General features: G+C 43.3%; 1 protein-coding gene across 1 annotated transcript; it reads left to right on the top strand.

Moving 5' to 3' along the window:
• The first annotated feature begins 955 nt into the window (after positions 1-955).
• Positions 956-13,345, top strand: rbp1.1 (retinol binding protein 1, cellular, tandem duplicate 1). The gene is made up of 4 exons (XM_070883624.1): positions 956-1,028; positions 1,697-1,875; positions 6,869-6,970; positions 13,199-13,345. Exons 1-4 carry the CDS (start codon positions 956-958, stop codon positions 13,250-13,252), a joined length of 408 nt encoding a protein of 135 aa, XP_070739725.1. The 3' UTR covers positions 13,253-13,345.
• Positions 13,346-19,024: the final 5,679 nt, after the last annotated feature.

Below are 19,024 nucleotides of genomic sequence, written 5' to 3'. Positions count from 1 at the left end.
GGGCCCAATTTCAGGTTTGTTGGGTTTGCAAATCAGACCTGGGGAAAATAGGGCAAAGTGATCCAAACCATCATTGTTCTGAATGAACACTGCCATGGGAAATTAATTGATTTGTATACATGAATATAAAAGGAAATCTATTTATATTATCATACCAAGCAATAGATCAGAAGTGTTCAATCCCAACAAACCATTTGAGCTTGGCTCTCATCTTGCAACTCTTTTAATAGGAGACAAAATTAACCAGTTAAGTCAAGTGCCCCCCAGTCCAAATATTTTTCAACTGCCCTTTTTTTTGTTTTTTTTGTTTTTTGTTTTACTTTTTTTTTGTGATTTTTTTTTGGGCAATAAAATCATAAATTTTTACAAGTGCCCCCTATAAAAGGGGAGGGCGACACTAAAAATCCGGCAATAAACAAATTAAACTTTAAAACATGTAAAATCAAATTAAAATTTGGTTGCCGGGGGTGATAATGCACTCCAGTCCCTCCGGCGCCCACCTCTCGCGGAAGGCCTCGAGCGTACCGGTGGACACTGCGTGCTCCATCTCCAAGGACACCCGGCACGGATGTATCTCTCATCTTGCAATGAAGATGTATGCAAGCCACCTGTTTTATAATCTACTGGTTCATCCAGAATCCTCAGTCCATAACCGGAAATATTCTATTTTCAAGAGAGAAAAAAAATCAAAGCATGATCTGAATCGATTCTGAGACACTGAAGACTATAATAAACGGTTACTTACTAAGCACCACTAATTTCAGCTAAAGAGATTTCTGCGCCTGGCCTGAAAATTCATGGCCGCATTCTCCAATTAATCGGATCAAACAGCTCACAGTGTTACAGGCAGGCTGATAAAGAGCGTTGGACAGCAGGCTCCACGTGTGTTCGAACTCAGTGAGGACCGATCTGCGAAGGCCCGAGCACCAGCTCTTCTGTTTCTGAAGATTTAACGATGCCAACTGATTTCAGCGGATACTGGAAAATGATAACTAATGAGAACTTTGAAGAGTACCTGAAAGCGCTAGGTAAAACCCGATCATTATTGTCTGTTCAACCAGAACTTTATAGCTTTGTATTCAGTGGCTGACACAATATTTAAACTGATGCTTTGAGAATTAACAGTAAGATGGCAAAATTCGAATCATTGCAATTTTTCAATAATATGAATATTCTCCTGTATGTTGAGATGTGCTGTGTGTACTTTAGGGTGCAGACAATTTAAGTGGGCCTTTATCTCTTATAAGTAAGTTGTTGCTGATATTTATTAAAAACACATTAAAGCCACAGTACACTTCAAAAGTGTGAAGCGCTTTGGGGCGTCCCGAGGTCGTGGAAGGTGCAATATAAATGCAAGTCTTTCATTGATACAAATTCAGCACTGAGCGCCAGCAAATACTTGCAGAAGATCAGACAACTTCATGCAGGAACTCGGATCGGAACTTTTATTGCGATTACCGAATGCCAGTACAAGTATTATACGGCATGCCAGATCCGGTGCAAAGTAAACGGAGCCTATTTGTAATACTGTATTAACAGTATTACAAATGGAATAGATATCTGCGAGAGAATGATAATTGAAATGAAATTCTCTATGTAATATACAATGTTCACCCAATACTGTGCAGTGCTATACTCAATGTGTCGTCTTGTTTTAGTTGAACACAAATAGTTTTATTTTCTGCTATTTGTACAGATGTAAACGTTGCTTTGCGGAAAATTGCGGTGTTGCTGAAGCCAGACAAGGACATTGCTCAGAAGGGAGACCATGTCATCATTAAAACCATCAGCAGCCTCCGTAATTATCTCATGGAGTTCGATATTGGCAAGGAGTTTCCTGAGGACTTATCCGGAATAGATGATCGCAAATGTATGGTAAGTATTGTGCAGCCACCGTGTCACAAGATCTAAAAGGATCCTATTAATCTTCTGATCAGGATAGATTTGGATATTACTATTGTGAATAAGAAATATTGCCAAAACTAAGCCCAGACCAATCAATGGTGTGGGGGCAATGGCATTTTGTGTTGCATCGAGCGAACTAATCTGTATCGGGTCGAACTCGCAATCGATGCAAGTGTTCTGTCTAAGTAAGGTTCCAGACAGATGGGCCAGACATTGCTGTCAAAATAACGGTGAACCTAATAGCGCTCACGTTATTTATGCGTAAATGGTACAGCAACTTCAGGCGAGGGGCAGATGCTCCGTTAAATGCCAATATCCAGAAGTTGCTGTCCGAGTTGCGCCACTCTGCCATTAGCTTCGCGAAGACGCCATTTCACTGTCTGCCTCACCGTTGACTTACATTGAATGGCGTGTAGTTGCGGTATTGAGACATTAAACCAAGGACCCATCTGCCCTCTCGGGTGGACTTAAAAGATCCTGTGGCACTTTTTGAAGAAATGCAGCGTTTTCTCGGTGTCCTGGTGGTGACCGCTCTTATTCTTAGGCAGTCCCCCTGAGTCGAGGGTGACTTGCGTCCACACTAAAATGGGTTCTAAGGTGACTGATGAGACCAATGCCAGCCTGATGCTCCAGGTCCTGAACTTCATTTTAAAGGGTGGAAGATGCCTGTGCGTGAATTATTTTAACATGGGATGGCCGTTGCACGCCAGCTACATAGAAACATAGACATAGAAACATAGAAAATAGGTGCAGGAGTAGGCCATTCAGCCCTTCTAGCCTGCACTGCCATTCAATGAGTTCATGGTTGAACATGCAACTTCAGTACCCACTTCCTGTTTTCTCGCCATACCCCTTGATCCCCCTAGTAGTAAGGACTTCATCTATCTCCCTTTTGAATATATTTAGTGAATTGGCCTCAACTACTTCCTGTGGTAGAGAATTGCACAGGTTCACCACTCTCTGGGTGAAGAAGTTTCTCCTCATCTCGGTCCTAAATGGCTTACCCCTTATCCTTAGACTGTGACCCCTGGTTCTGGACTTCCCCAACATTGGGAACATTCTTCCTGCATCTAACCTGTCTAAACCCATCAGAATTTTAAACGTTTCTATGAGGTCCCCTCTCATTCTTCTGAACTCCAGTGAATACAAGCCCAGTTGATCCAGTCTTTCTTGATAGGTCAGTCCCACCATCCCGGGAATCAGTCTGGTGAATCTTCGCTGCACTCCCTCAATAGCAAGAATGTCCTTCCTCAAGTTAGGAGACCAAAACTGTACACAATACTCCAGGTGTGGCCTCACCAAGGCCCTGTACAACTGTAGCAACACCTCCCTGCCCCTGTACTCAAATTCCCTCGCTATGAAGGCCAACATGCCATTTGCTTTCTTATCCGCCTGCTGTACCTGCATGCCAACCTTCAATGACTGATGTACCATGACACCCAGGTCTCGTTGCACCTCCCCTTTTCCTAATCTGTCATCATTCAGATAATAGTCTGTCTCTCTGTTTTTACCACCAAAGTGGATAACCTCACATTTATCCACATTATACTTCATCTGCCATGCATTTTCCCAAGTAACTCTGCAGCCTCATAGCATCCTCCTCGCAGCTCACACTGCCACCCAACTTAGTGTCATCCGCAAATTTGGAGATACTACATTTAATCCCCTCGTCTAAATCATTAATGTACAATGTAAACAGCTGGGGCCCCAGCACAGAACCTTGCGGTACCCCACTAGTCACTGCCTGCCATTCTGAAAAGTACCCATTTACTCCTACTCTTTGCTTCCTGTCTGACAACCAGTTCTCAATCCACATCAGCACACAACCCCCAATCCCATGTGCTTTAACTTTGCACATTAATCTCTTGTGTGGGACCTTGTCGAAAGCCTTCTGAAAGTCCAAATATACCACATCAACTGGTTTTCCCTTGTCCACTTTACTGGAAACATCCTCAAAAAATTCCATAAGATTTGTCAAGCATGATTTCCCTTTCACAAATCCATGCTGACTTGGACCTATCATGTCACCTTTTTCCAAATGCGCTGCTATGACATCCTTAATAATTGATTCCATCATTTTACCCACTACTGAGGTCAGGCTGACCGGTCTATAATTCCCTGTTTTCTCTCTCCCTCCTTTTTTAAAAAGTGGAGTTACATTGGCTACCCTCCACTTGATAGGAACTGATCCAGAGTCAATGGAATGTTGGAAAATGACTGTCAATGCATCCGCTATTTCCAAGGCCACCTCCTTAAGTACTCTGGGATGCAGTCCATCAGGCCCTGGGGATTTATTGGCCTTCAATCCTATCAATTTCCCCAACACAATTTCGCGACTAATAAGGATTTCCCTCAGTTCCTCCTCCTTACTAGACCCTCTGACCCCTTTTATATCCGGAAGGTTGTTTGTGTCCTCCTTAATGAATACCGAACCAAAGTACTTGTTCAATTTGTCAGCCATTTCTTTGTTCCCCGTTATGACTTCCCCTGATTCTGACTGCAGGGGACCTACGTTTGTCTTTTCTAACCTTTTTCTCTTTACAGATCTATACCACACGGACTTGACAGAGTAAGGTCTTGGTCCAATGGCAAGGGCCACCACAACAGTTTAATTGGTCATTTATTTCATTGCCGTTTGTGGGAACTTGCTGTTCACAAATTGGTTGCCAGCTTTCCCTACATTACAAAAGTGACAACAGAAGTAATTAATTTGCTGTAAAAAGCTTTGAGACATTGTGAGTTTGGGAAAGGTGCTATATAAATGCAGGATCTTCTTGAAGTAGTAGCTGTAGATGTGTATGCAATTGTGTGTCTAAACCAATGGTAGCAGCATAGAGCTACCAATTTGCCAGCTCTATGACCTATTAATTGTAATTTGAGCAATAGGTGTTGGAGTTGCTAGTGATGAAAAAGTTGTGTGGTACTTTGACTATAGCTTTTGTTTTCAAATTGATTTATATTTTGGTCCTCATTAAAGTGAAGGATGTTGGAGAATGAAACCCTCTCACCTTCTGCAGCTAATGTCAGGTCAGACTCTCTCAGATTAGGTGAGTTGGTGGCAGAGTAAAGCTTGGCCTGGAAAGTCCAGTCGGAGGCTTCCCGTGGGCAATTGCCTCCGACTGGAGAAGTTTATGGATCTATCTGGTCTAGGAGGCGCCCTGGATTCCATTGGGGAGGCCTTCTCTTCCCGCGCTGCGAAGCGCGCTCCCCTCCATAGGGTTCCCACGCAGAAGATGCAGTCACGTGTGACTGCTCAGCTAATCAGGTACTGTATTCCACAGCTTTCCCATTAATAGCAATGAGAACTCCGTATCTATGAGTTCTCATTGCTATTAATGGGGAAGAAAAACAAACACACACATTAATAAAAAATAAAAAACTGACCTCACATAATTAAAATTAATTGAAATTAAAGTTAATAAATGCCTTAGAAAAAAACAATATTTTTCTGATTTTTTTTTTAAGTTTTGTAATTCGGGTTAAAAATAAACTTACCTTAGTGGATAGAGTTTTTAATAAAATGTGTTTATTTAATTTAATTTTATTATGTTTATGTATGTTTTTAAACACTTGCGCTTGTAAAAGTAGGCTGTGCTCCTGCTTTTATCAGGCGCAAGAATTTGAGGACATTTGCTGGGCAAGATATGCATAAATCCTGCAATCTTGCCCAAGCAAATGTCCTCGCTCCCGATCTGTGGATCATCTGTCAAGCTCCAGCTTGACGGATCCAAAAAGCCGCTCTTCAGTGCATGCGCATTGTGCGCTGAAAACCGGCTTTAGCGATGCCTTCCCGGATCCGTTGGCACTCCGTATGGACCCGGGAGGCAGAAATTTCTGGGCCCTTATATTCTACTAGGTTTATGACTTTGTTGTGCATGGTGCACAGAGGGAATCCCCCACCCTCATGCATTGTGACCCCCAGCCTTACAAGAATACCTCCTTACTGCACCAGTGTCATTTTTCCATTTCTACACTAGTCATCCTTATGTCCTATCTGAGCATCCATTTAGTTTTGAATTTTCAATTGTTTTGAGATCTGGACTTGCACTCACAAAGGAATTACATTAATACTGCTCACTTGGGACTCTTAAAGCTATAAAAAAAAGACTTCCAAGTCTTGGCTGGACCCAAACATCAAAGGACATTGTCTTGTCCATTGCATCAAGCAGGTTCCTACTTTGAATCTTTCTGATAGGAGCCGATTTGCTTTTTGCTTGTTAAAGCTGAAGTCCTGAATTCTAAGACCATATGGCCAATTACAAATCCTTCAGTTCAGGGTGTCTCTTCTACTATTATACACACACATTGTATTTTTTTTTCATTTTAATTAATTATTTGAAAATCTGATTTTAAAGAATTCATTATCAGTACTTATTATCAACACAAACTTCAAGATTTTACATATCACATGTTAATGATTGCACCAGATATTTTAACTCTAAAAACCATGCTTTGTTGGACAGTTGGTGTGGAAATTTCAGGAAAAATTAAGAAAATGTTGAAAATGTCTGATTGAAAAGTTTCTGATGATCTTGCACAAAAGACTTACTGAAATACAGGCATGAGGACTTCTCATAGGACTTAAGGTACCTCATTAATTTTGCAGGATGGAGAACAATCCATGGAATTGGCCACTCATGTTTCACTCATTTCATGGAGCTAAACTATAACTCTGAACACTGCATACGAAAATGATGACTGATTATTAGATGAATTAAAATAAGTCCAATATTGAGCATTTCAGATGATTATGGGAGAGTGGCTTTTCACAACTCTGTAATTGGGGCTACAACTGGCAAGCAGAACTATGAAATCTATGAAAAGTGCTCCTGAAATAAGTCATTAGATTAATAAGGACAAATGACATCATGGCCAATCAAAAAATCAAGCACAAATCTGAAACCTGTTTTGAATCTTAGTTTTTGTTATGTGGATTTGACATTGTTTTTTTTTTCCATTTTAGACCACAGTGAATTGGGATGGGGATAGACTTGTGTGTGTACAGAAAGGAGAGAAACAGGGTCGAGGATGGACTCACTGGATAGAGGGTGATGAACTACACCTGGTATGTCATTTGTTGGTAGATAATGTGGTGCTATTTATATTTTTGGAGTATTTGTATTTTTGAAAGTAATTACAATTTACTTTTGCTGTTTGAAACTCATCACATGTAATATTTCATACACAAGGATCCCATTAATATTAGTAGCTGTTGTATAATGTCTAGAATACAGGGAGGGAATTGCATCACTAATCTCATCAATAGGTGCAAATATTCTGTGTAAACCTCTTGCAATTTATCAGTGTTGTTGATATCCAGAGATAGGAAGTTTAACTCCTGACATATATTATATATGTTACATAAGGAGGAAAATACAAAGGAAGTGCAGTCAGTAGTTATCTTATCACCGAAGACTTGCTAGTAAAGATTCACAGAAACAGAATGCAACTGACTAGGTGAGCATTTTGTAATCAACCTAGATAATGCCAGTTCAGCCAAAACAGTAATACTGGTTTGAGATTAATCTCAATTGGAACAGATGTTATCAGCTATGGCTAAATCATTAATGAATCTGATATGGTTTTATTATAGGAGTCAAACTTCATGGTACTGCTGTCTCTTCACTCCCCCTTCCAACCTCGCCTGGTTTCTGCTTTTCCAGATTATACAATGGATCTTGCAGAAGATCTGCTTCCTGCAAAATTAATTAGGAACCTTAAACATTCAAACAAATAAATCTGTATTTGGTTAAAGGCAAACCTGCTCACAGACTAGTCATTTGTAACATGTTGCATCTCTTCATCCACACAGACAGGTGTTTCTTTCTCTTTTATGTTAGAAATAAAATGATCACAATAAGTTTACCTGCAATACTCTGGCATAATTCCCAGTTGCTGACCCAAGAGTGGCATGAGTAACGGGCAAATGACACATTGTCTGTCAACACGACATTTTACATATAAAGCCATTGCTCTTTTAACCCATTGATTGGCCAAACACGCACAGGAATCTGAATTGGTAAATAAACCCAGTATTCTAATCCCAGAGGTGGATATTATTTAGTTAGTAAACTTTAATGGTAGCTGTTTGGATGCATAAACGGGTTCACTCTGAAGTAAACATGCATTTGCAAACATTGAATTTAGTAAATCCAAACGAAAAGTCTTAGGCTTGGCAATTGTAAAAATGGCGGCATTTGCAAATAGACAGTTAAGTGTTTTTAAGTCTGATCAAATTGTGACCTAATAAATTGAAATGAACATTACATGGTCAAAAACACAGGGATTTAGCAGATACCTGAATGGAAAATGTAGAGAAGGCAATTTTAACCTTACCCGCCAGGCGGAAACAAGATGGATGGGCGGTTAAAATCGCCCATGTTACTTACGCACCGGAAAACCGCCAGGAACTCGCTCTTCTGAATGTTAACCTGCCCTACTGAGTAGCCAGCAAGGACACCCGCCCAAAGCTGGCAGGGTCCTTCTTTACATATACATGTTGGGTCCTACTGATGTCATTGAGATCTGACTGCAATTTTAACCGATGGGTATGAGCAGGGAAGCCACTGCAGCTCTCCTAGTAGATAAAGACATTGGGAAGAGGACCTGGGGCCAGAGGAAGCACAAACAGGTACGTTTTTTTTGTATTTTCCCTATGGGGCCAGAAGGAACACATTGCATCTGGAACTCTGCATCCATGGATACTGAGTGAGCATAGGTTCAGTCTCAGTCCATCGGATAAACAGCCTACCAACAATCACTGTCCCAATTCCACTGGGTGTTGTGTAATGAGAGAGGACTAATTAGCAATCTCATTGTGCGAGGCCCCTTGGGGAAGAGTGACCATAATATGGTGGAATTCTGCATTAGGATGGAGAATGAAACAGTTAATTCAGAGACCATGGTCCAGAACTTAAAGAAGGGTAACTTTGAAGGTATGAGGCGTGAATTGGCTAGGATAGATTGGCGAATGATACTTAAGGGGTTGACTGTGGATGGGCAATGGCAGACATTTAGAGACCGCATGGATGAATTACAACAATTGTACATTCCTGTCTGGCGTAAAAATAAAAAAGGGAAGGTGGCTCAACCGTGGCTATCTAGGGAAATCAGGGATAGTATTAAAGCCAAGGAAGTGGCATACAAATTGGCCAGAAATAGCAGCGAACCTGGGGACTGGGAGAAATTTAGAACTCAGCAGAGGAGGACAAAGGGTTTGATTAGGGCAGGGAAAATGGAGTACAAGAAGAAGCTTGCAGGGAACATTAAGGTGGATTGCAAAAGTTTCTATAGGTATGTAAAGAGAAAAAGGTTAGTAAAGACAAACGTAGGTCCCCTGCAGTCAGAATCAGGAGAAGTCATAACGGGGAACAAAGAAATGGCAGACCAATTGAACAAGTACTTTGGTTCAGTATTCACTAAGGAGGACACAAACAACCTTCCGGATATAAAAGGGGTCAGAGGGTCTAGTAGGGAGGAGGAACTGAGGGAAATCTTTATTAGTCGGGAAATTGTGTTGGGGAAATTGATGGGATTGAAGGCCGATAAATCCCCAGGGCCTGATGGACTGCATCCCAGAGTACTTAAGGAGGTGGCCTTGGAAATAGCGGATGCATTGACAGTCATTTTCCAACATTCCATTGACTCTGAATCAGTTCCTATCGAGTGGAGGGTAGCCAATGTAACCCCACTTTTTAAAAAAGGAGGGAGAGAGAAAACAGTGAATTATAGACCGGTCAGCCTGACATCAGTAGTGGGTAAAGTGATGGAATCAATTATTAAGGATGTCATAGCAGCGCATTTGGAAAATGGTGACATGATAGGTCCAAGTCAGCATGGATTTGTGAAGGGGAAATCATGTTTGACAAATCTTCTGGAATTCTTTGAGGATGTTTCCAGTAAAGTGGACAAAGGAGAACCAGTTGATGTGGTATATTTGGACTTTCAGAAGGCTTTCGACAAGGTCCCACACAAGAGATTAATGTGCAAAATTAAAGCACATGGGATTGGGGGTAGTGTGCTGACGTGGATTGAGAACTGGTTGTCAGACAGGAAGCAAAGAGTAGGAGTAAATGGGTACTTTTCAGAATGGCAGGCAGTGACTAGTGGGGTACCGCAAGGTTCTGTGCTGGGGCCCCAGCTGTTTACATTGTACATTAATGATTTAGACGAGGGGATTAAATGTAGTATCTCCAAATTTGCGGATGATACTAAGTTGGGTGGCAGTGTGAGCTGCGAGGAGGATGCTATGAGGCTGCAGAGTGACTTGGATAGGTTAGGTGAGTGGGCAAATGCATGGCAGATGAAGTATAATGTGGATAAATGTGAGGTTATCCACTTTGGTGGTAAAAACAGAGAGACAGACTATTATCTGAATGGTGACAGATTAGGCAAAGGGGAGGTGCAACGAGACCTGGGTGTCATGGTACATCAGTCATTGCAGAAGGTTGGCTTGCAGGTACAGCAGGCGGTTAAGAAAGCAAATGGCATGTTGGCCTTCATAGCGAGGGGATTTGAGTACAGGGGCAGGGAGGTGTTGCTACAGTTGTACAGGGCCTTGGTGAGGCCACACCTGGAGTATTGTGTACAATTTTGGTCTCCTAACTTGAGGAAGGACATTCTTGCTATTGAGGGAGTGCAGTGAAGATTCACCAGACTGATTCCCGGGATGGTGGGACTGACCTATCAAGAAAGACTGGATCAACTGGGCTTGTATTCACTGGAGTTCAGAAGAATGAGAGGGGACCTCATAGAAACGTTTAAAATCCTGACGGGTTTAGACAGGTTAGATGCAGGAAGAATGTTCCCAATGTTGGGGAAGTCCAGAACCAGGGGTCACAGTCTAAGGATAAGGGGTAAGCCATTTAGGACCGAGATGAGGAGAGACTTCTTCACCCAGAGAGTGGTGAACCTGTGGAATTCTCTGCCACAGAAAGTGGTTGGGGCCAATTCACTAAATATATTCAAAAGGGAGTTAGATGAAGTCCTTACTACTCGGGGGATCAAGGGGTATGGCGAGAAAGCAGGAAGGGGGTACTGAAGTTTCATGTTCAGCCATGAACTCATTGAATGGCGGTGCAGGCTAGAAGGGCTGAATGGCCTGCTCCTGCACCTATTTTCTATGTTTCTATAATGAAAAGGCCCATGAACATGGTATCCAAGTGCTGCTGGCATTAACCACTTGTTTCAGGAGGAACGGGATGAAAATGGAGATATTTAAAATGTATTTTGAGATATCAAATGTAAAAACAATGATGCAGCTTTTTGAAGGTCACAGCATGGATCAGGTGCAAATTATAACATCAGTACCGAGGCCTGAATTTGGATGGGTGGGCAATGAGGTGAGTTGGAAACTCATCCACTGCTCCAGAAAGAAAGCCAGAACTATTTTAATTCCCTGGATATGATTTAAATCCCACTGGCTGACTTCACAGGTCGGAGGTGGTGGGAAATCATACAGCTCAGAGGCTGCCCATTGACACCAGGTAGGTGAAGGGATCAGCTGCTCGGTTGTCCCACATCCGCTTTGCCTGGATAATGATTAGGAGTGAGTATACTGACTGGTTTTCTTTCCCTTTCCTCATCCCATCAAAGGAAACTGAGGCTTATTGTAATTAGATAAGATAACTATGCATAGAGTAGGGACCAAACCTAAGACCCACATGAACCATATGGTTCAATACCAGATCCTTATTGTTCATGTATCTTATTCTATCTAAAAGAATCTGGCATCATCTGTGCAAGGCCAGACTCTTGTAGTTCCCAATTTCAGTATTCCATTGCCTTGTCTGAAGCTTTGCTACCTACAGTGGGATGCAAGGCCAGCACAGATCCTAGATCCGCCTGATATAGACTAGGGTGACCATACATCCCTGTTTTCCAGGGACACTCCCCAGATGAAGTACTGTGTGTCCAGGCAAACAATGTCCCTGGATGAATCACCGGTTCATGAAACTTGACATCCGAATACCTTAGCTGCCATTTTATTCAAATATGATCCATTCAGCCTAATTGCAGCTCACATAATTTTGTGCCCGCATTCAGGGACTCAGAGCTGGACCAATCAACTGAACCCTCTGTTGATTGACAGATTCTCTGCCCATTTGTTGTTGCTGAATTGCATTGACCGGATTAGATTTGGTTTGGTCCAATGTAAGAACAGAGTGGGATGGGGTGAGCGCAGCTGTGTTTGCGTGGGATGTGCGATGGCCGTATTTTCTGTGTAAGCTGGAACCCGGAGACAGGTAACACTGTAGGTGCGTTAATGCTTGGAGTGGAAGGGTTTTAGTGTATGTCTCTGTAACTCGGGAGACAGGGCTTGATACCTCAGTCTCATTGAGTGCTATAAGAACAGTGCCAGTCGGAGGCGAAAACATGGCTCTGTGTGTATGTGTATATAGAAGGGGTTGTCTTTATGTCTGAGGATAGGGGAACTGCTGCATCCCTTTTCCATTATAATAATGCTATAGGCAAGCAGCATGGTAACCACTCCCTCAACCATCTCTGTTCCCCTCTTCCCCAGCTATTGTGACAGGAAGACCTTTTTCCCTCACTGTGCCAGGGCAATAAATGACTTGGGCAGTGATGTGAATAAAGACATTTTCTGAATAGGCCTTTTAAACAGTGGGTATGAAAAATTGCCGTTCCTGAAGAATGTTATTGTATTATTTATAAATGGTATCTGAATGTGCTTCAATAGTGTGATGTCACATCTGCAGTAATTATATGCACATTTGTTTTGCATTCATAGTGTATACGTGCAACTGTTAAGATGGGGGCTCCGAAAAAAATTTGCCTAACTACGCTATGCAACCTACATTTTCCATCCTTTTCTGTGCTCCCGCCCCAAACCCCTGGATTTGGTTTCAGAAATATAGACATGTTCACCCCAATATAGACATCATGCAGTGAATTTGTTCTCTGGCCAATTAGGGAGCACCCCAAAATACTATTGTTAAAAAGTATATGTAATATCCTAGACCGAATGATCTTCCAAGTAGATTTTATAAATGCTTAAAGAAATTGTTGTGTATCTGTAAAGCATGCACTCCCATGTTCCGCCACCAGGGAGCTCATCCCCTGAAGTCCCAAGGGATCCCAGCATCCCTTGGGAGCACTGTATATAAGCTGGCCCCTAAGCTCTGTTCCTTACTCTGGAGTGTCTTAATAAAGACTGAGGTCCCTGTTACTTTAACCTCCCTGTGTGCAGCCTCATCTGTGTTAGGAACACAATAGAAATCAATTAATTTTAACTCTCTTTTATTTTCTCATTTCTGTCTTCACCCCCTTCCAGGAAATGCGAGTTGGAGATGTAACAAGTAAACAAGTCTTTAAGAAAGTGCAGTGAAGAACCTCAGCACGTGACTGGAGACAAAGAAGAAAGGAGCGATGTTGACTAAAGTCGGAGGATCTCTACAGCCTCTAACCCCTTTATTATAATGTCTAAACCTGTTCATAATATCAGTGGAGACAGTAACATGGTCACCTTTTAAAATGTTACAAGAAATAAGACATTCTGTGCAAATAGTTTATATGTCATTTTTTACTAGCAGTGACTTGTCCATATATATTGCTCCTTGATTGAAAACTAATTTGATTTGTTAGATGTCTCAGTCTGTCTTTCTCCAATTAATGGTTCACTAAACTTCATTCAGTTTAATGTTGTGTTTGAATTTACAAGGTTTCCTCTGAGGTGTGTGCTTTTTTTCTCCCTTTATCATCTTTTCTATCTCTGGCACTCTTTCTATCTCCCTCTTTTCCTATCTCTTTGTCTCTTCATGTCTATCTCTTTTTCTATTGCTCTCTTGTTTTCAAATCTCTTTCTTACTCATTGTATCCTCACTCACCCACTCAATTGTGTGAATGTAAAGGAAATCTCTCTCTTCTCATTCCTAATCTACCCACTCCGGTCAATGCAGATCAGAGAATCATTTACTAGAACTGCCTTGTAAACACAATCTTCACTCCCATTTCCCAACGTGGTGCACTTTATCCTTAGAACTGCACTTTCCCCTGCTTTTATGGCTTGACCCTTACAACATAAATAAGTTAGAATTAAATATATTTTATTAGTCAGCATATTTCAATAGCATTAGTTCAGCACTTAAAGTTGGATTGATCTGTGTTGCTGTTACAGTTCATTTCTATTTAAACATATCAACGGTTTGCTAAGGCATTGTAAGCTTAAATCAGAATTTCTATAGGTTGTTTATAAAAGACCAATTTATAGTATTGTACCTTGGTCCATTTGATTGCAACTAAATTCGAAAATCTATTCATTATACAAATAGCTCTTCGAAGTCTTTTATAACCAGATTTATTTTTTGTGATCATAGCTAAGTATGTTAACACATGATTCATGCTACTAATCCTCATAATCCACAACAAAATGGTATATGTTAATTGCTTTCCCAAAGAGATATAGTAAGGTTGTTGTATTACACTACACATTGGTATGAATGGGATTGGGGACACACATTAATGCTGTATGGCAAATGTTAGTAATGAACTTTCAGTATTATGCATGCCTTACTACAAAAGCAAAATACTGCAAATGATGAAAAACTGAAATAAAAACAGAAATTGCAGCATCTGTGGAGAGAGAAACAGAGTTAACGGCCATAATTTTCTCCTAAAACACAGCTGGGTTTGGAGCATGGGGGCAGTTAATTGTTAAAAATTGGATTCCAGACCTGATCCCACCTCCAACCCGCCCACTTCCGGTTTTAAAGGAGGTTGGTCTAGGGGGGTGGGCAAACAACCTGCTCCCAGGGAGGGTGGTAAGTCAATTTAAATATTATAATGAGGCTGGAAACCTCTTTATATTTTTAACCTCCATTTTGAATTTAACTGCATGTAGACGAGTTTCACACAATTTGTGAAACCCGACAGTTAAACCGAGGTGGGACTGCTGGATCCAGGAGATAAGTGGCTTTATACCTACCTCCTGGATCCAGGGACCTTGCCTAACCCCCCCGTGATCAGAGACCCCACCAGGAGGCCTACAATCACCTCTCTAGGCCTCCGATCCCCACCATGCGGCCTCCCCTACCCCCACCCCACTATTAATGCTAAGGCCGGCCACAATCCTCCATTGGCCAGCCCCCATCCTTTCTCCCCTCCCCCGTACTGCTGATCCCTCGCTGAACCCCCCGCCGATCCTATCCCTGATCTCTGGCCACCCCCACGCTCCCCGACCGACTCCCTCCTCCCCCTGCTCCCCGACCCAGCTCCCCGCGAACCCCGACCCAGCTGCCTGCAATCCCCGACCCAGCCCTTCGCGATCTCCGACCTAGCCCCCCATGATCCCCAACTGACCCTCCCACCTCCCCATCCTGTCCCCGGACCGAACCCTCGCTCCATCTCTACAGCTGCAGGCCTACCCACCTGCAGTAAGCCAGCCTCTCAATCTGGCTGGCTGCGGGCGAGAAACCGAGGCCTCTCATGCAAATCAGATCCTACCGTTAAAGTCGGCAGGACCTGTGGAAAACCCGGCCTCCCGAGTTGCCTGCCCACCTCGGATGCTCCCCCTTCCTCAACCCCCAATTCCGGCCAACATTGCAGGTTGATTACTTTTCGTCAGAATGAAACAAAATGATTTAGATGAGATGTAAATGGGAATAGCAGAATCTCCTTCAGACCCATTTTTTGTTTCTTTACTTATCCCATTACCTTTTTCTTGCACCATCACTCTGCCATTTAATCTCTCCTGCCTTCTAACATATTGCAGACCTTCCATTTTGTTCATTCCTCCCATCCCGCTTTCCTTGCCTCTGTAAAAACCTGTTAGATTTCCAGTTCTGACGAGAGGTCATCAACTTGAAACATTGGGCTGAATTTTAATGGGGAAGGCAGGTTGGAGGCAGTGGGGAGGGGGCTGGGGGGCTGCTCTGAGGTAGTCGGGAAACCCGGGAGGCCGGGTTCCTGCAAGCCCTGCCAAATTTAATGGCAGGGCTTGATTTGAATGGGAAGCCTCTGTTTCCTATCGACAGCCAGCCAGATTGAGAGGCTGACTGGCTGTGGGCCCGTAGGCCTGTGGCACGAGGTCGTACAGAGGAGTGAGAGAGGGATCTCGTGGGGACTGGGAGCAGCTAGGGGAGCATGGGGGTTCAACAAGATTGTGGGCCAGCCAGACGAGCGGGGGTGCCGTCTGAAGAATATCATAATCATGGGCTGGCTGGAGGAACGGGAGATTCTCCAGGAGATTGCAATCGCGTGCCAGGCAGGGAAGTAGCAAGGTGGGACAGGGCGGGGGTTCTCCACAGGATCGGGATCGCGGACTGGCTGGAGGAGCGGGGGCTTGGGGGCTCTTCAGAAGATCGTTGGCTACGGGGTGGCAGGAAAAATGGGGGTGGCCTGAAGAGAAAGGCCGCGAGGTCGGGAGGTGCGTCGCTGAGTCGGGAGTCCATGAGTCAGAGAGGCCTACAAAAGGCTGCGAGGTCGGGAGGTGCGTCGCTGAGTCGGGAGTCCGTGAGTCAGAGAGGTCTACAAAGGCCCAGCTTGTGCAGCTACAGGGAGAAAGCAAAAAGAAGTAGAAAGAAATAGAAAGGTGACATCACAGCCAAGGGGGTAAGTGATTGGCTGGTGACTGGTAAGTAGTTTTTCTTTTTTCTCTTCTATATCAGTGAGTAACTTTTAACACTGTTGTTGCCAATTTAAGTTAATCTAAGCGTTAAGTCATGGCAGACGAGCTCGGACAAGTGTTATGCTCCTCCTGTACTATGTGGGAAATCAGGGACGCCTCCGGTGTCCCTGACGACGACGTGTGCGGGAAGTGTATTCACCTCCAGCTCCTGACGGTCCGCGTTTCGGAATTGGAGCTGAGGATGGATTTACTCTGGAGCATCCACGATGCTGAGAATGATGTGAGTAGCACATGTGGCGAGTTGGTCTTACCGCAGGTGAAGGGTCCACAGCCAGTTAGGGAATGGAAGACCAGCAGGAAGAGCAGTGCAAGGAAGGTAGTGCAGGGGTCCCCTGCGGTCATCCCCCTGCAAAACAGATATACCGCTTTGATTACTGTTGAGGGGGATGACTCATCAGGGGAGGGCAGCAGCAACCAAGTTCATGGCACCGTGGCTGGCTCTGCTGCACAGGAGGGCAGGAAAAAAAGTAGGAGAGCAATAGTGATAGGGATTCAATTGTAAGGGGAACAGATAGGCGTTTCTGCGGCCGCAACCGAGACTCCAGGATAGAATGTTGCCTCCCTGGTGCAAGGGTCAAGGATGTCTCGGAGCGGGTGCAGGACATTCTGAAAAGGGAGGGTGAACAGCCAGTTGTCGTGGTGCACATTGGTACCAACGATATAGGTAAAAAAAATTATGAGGTCCTACGAGACGAATTTAAGGAGCTAGGAACTAAATTAAAAAGTAGGACCTCAAAAGTAGCAATCTCGGGATTGCTACCAGTGCCACGTGATAGTCAGAATAGGAATCGCAGGATAGCTCAGATGAATACATGGCTTGAGCAGTGGTGCAGCAGGGAGGGATTCAAATTCCTGGGGCATTGGAACTGGTTCTGGGGGAGGTAGGACCATTACAAACCGGACGGTCTGCACCTTGGCAGAACCGGAACCAATGTCCTAGGGGGAGTGTTTGCTAGTGCTGTTGGGGAGGAGTTAAACTAATATGGCAGGGGGATGGGAACCAATGCAGGGAGACAGAAGGAAACAAAATGGAGACAAAAGCAAAAGACAGAAAGGAGATAAGTAAAAGAGGAGGGCAGAGAAACCCAATGCAAAAAACAAATAGGGCCACTGTACAGCAAAATTCTAAAGGGTCAAAGTGTAATAAAAAGGCAAGCATGAAAGCTCGGTGCCTCAATGCAAGGAGTATTCGGAACCCAGGAGAGGGCTCTGAGCTAGTTAGAGTGGGTGAGAGCTCAGATAAACAGGACCCCAAGAAAGAATGCAAAAGACACGAGGCAACAGAGCAGAGTAGCACTGGGGTAAGTGTAAACCACAAGGTGATACGAAGGGACAATATGTATGAATATAAAGGGGCTGCATGGTTTAAAAACTAGTATTAAAACACTCTACCTAAATGCACGCAGCATTCGAAATAAAGTAAATGAGTTGACGGCACAAATCATTACAAATGGATATGATTTGGTGGCCATTACATAAACGTGGTTGCAGGGTGGCCAAGACTGGGAATTAAACATACAGGGGTACCTGACAATTCGGAAAGATAGGCAAGAAGGGAAAGGAGGTGGGGTAGCTCTGTTAATAAAGGATGATATCAGGGCAGTTGTGAGAGAAGAAATTGGCTCTAATGAACAAAATGTTGAATCATTGTGGATGGAGATTAGAGATAGTAAGGGGAAAAAGTCACTGGTGGGCGTGGTTTATAGGCCCCCAAATAATAACTTCAAGGTGGGGCGGGCAATAATCAAGGGAATAATGGAGGCATGTGAAAAAGGAACGGCAGTAATCATGGGGGATTTTAACCTACATATCGATTGGTCAAATCAAATCGCACGGGGTAGCCTTGAGGAGGAATTCATAGAATGCATATGGGATTGTTTCTTAGAACAGTATGTTACAGAACCTACAAGGGAGCAAGCTACCTTAAATCTGGTCCTGTGTAATGAGACAGGAAAAATAAACAATCTCCGAGTAAAAGATCCTCTCGGAATGAGTGATCACAGTATGGTTGAATTTGTAATACAGATTGAGGGTGAGGAAGTAGTGTCTCAAACGAGCATACTATGCTGAAACAAAGGGGACTACAGTGGGATGAGGGCAGAGTTGGCTAAAGTAGACTGGAAACACAGACTAAACGGTGGCACAATTGAGGAACAGTGGAGCACTTTTAAGGAGCTCTTTCATAGTGCTCAACAAAAATATATTCCAGTGAAAAAGAAGGGCGGTAAGAGAAGGGATAACCAGCTGTGGATAACCAAGGAAATAAAGGAGAATATCAAATTAAAAACCAATGCGTATAAGGTGGCCAAGGTTAGTGGGAAACTAGCAGATTGGGAAAATTTTAAACGACAGCAAAGAATGACGAAGAAAGCAATAAAGAAAGGAAAGATAGATTACGAAAGTAAACTTGCGCAAAACATAAAAACAAATAGTAAAAGCTTTTACCAATATATAAAACGGAAAAGAGTGACTAAA

The sequence above is a fragment of the Pristiophorus japonicus genome, chromosome 6 (genome assembly GCF_044704955.1).
Source record: "Pristiophorus japonicus isolate sPriJap1 chromosome 6, sPriJap1.hap1, whole genome shotgun sequence".
Lineage (NCBI taxonomy): Eukaryota > Metazoa > Chordata > Chondrichthyes > Pristiophoridae > Pristiophorus > Pristiophorus japonicus.
This window is presented reverse-complemented; position numbering and strand designations above follow the sequence as displayed.

Coding starts and splice junctions, on each gene's coding strand:
- rbp1.1 (XM_070883624.1), top strand. CDS start 956: ATGCCAACTGATTTCAGCGGATACTGGAAAATGATAACTAATGAGAAC. Junction 1,876..6,868: donor TAGATGATCGCAAATGTATG/GTAAGTATTGTG, acceptor TTTCCATTTTAG/ACCACAGTGAATTGGGATGG. Junction 6,971..13,198: donor AGGGTGATGAACTACACCTG/GTATGTCATTTG, acceptor ACCCCCTTCCAG/GAAATGCGAGTTGGAGATGT.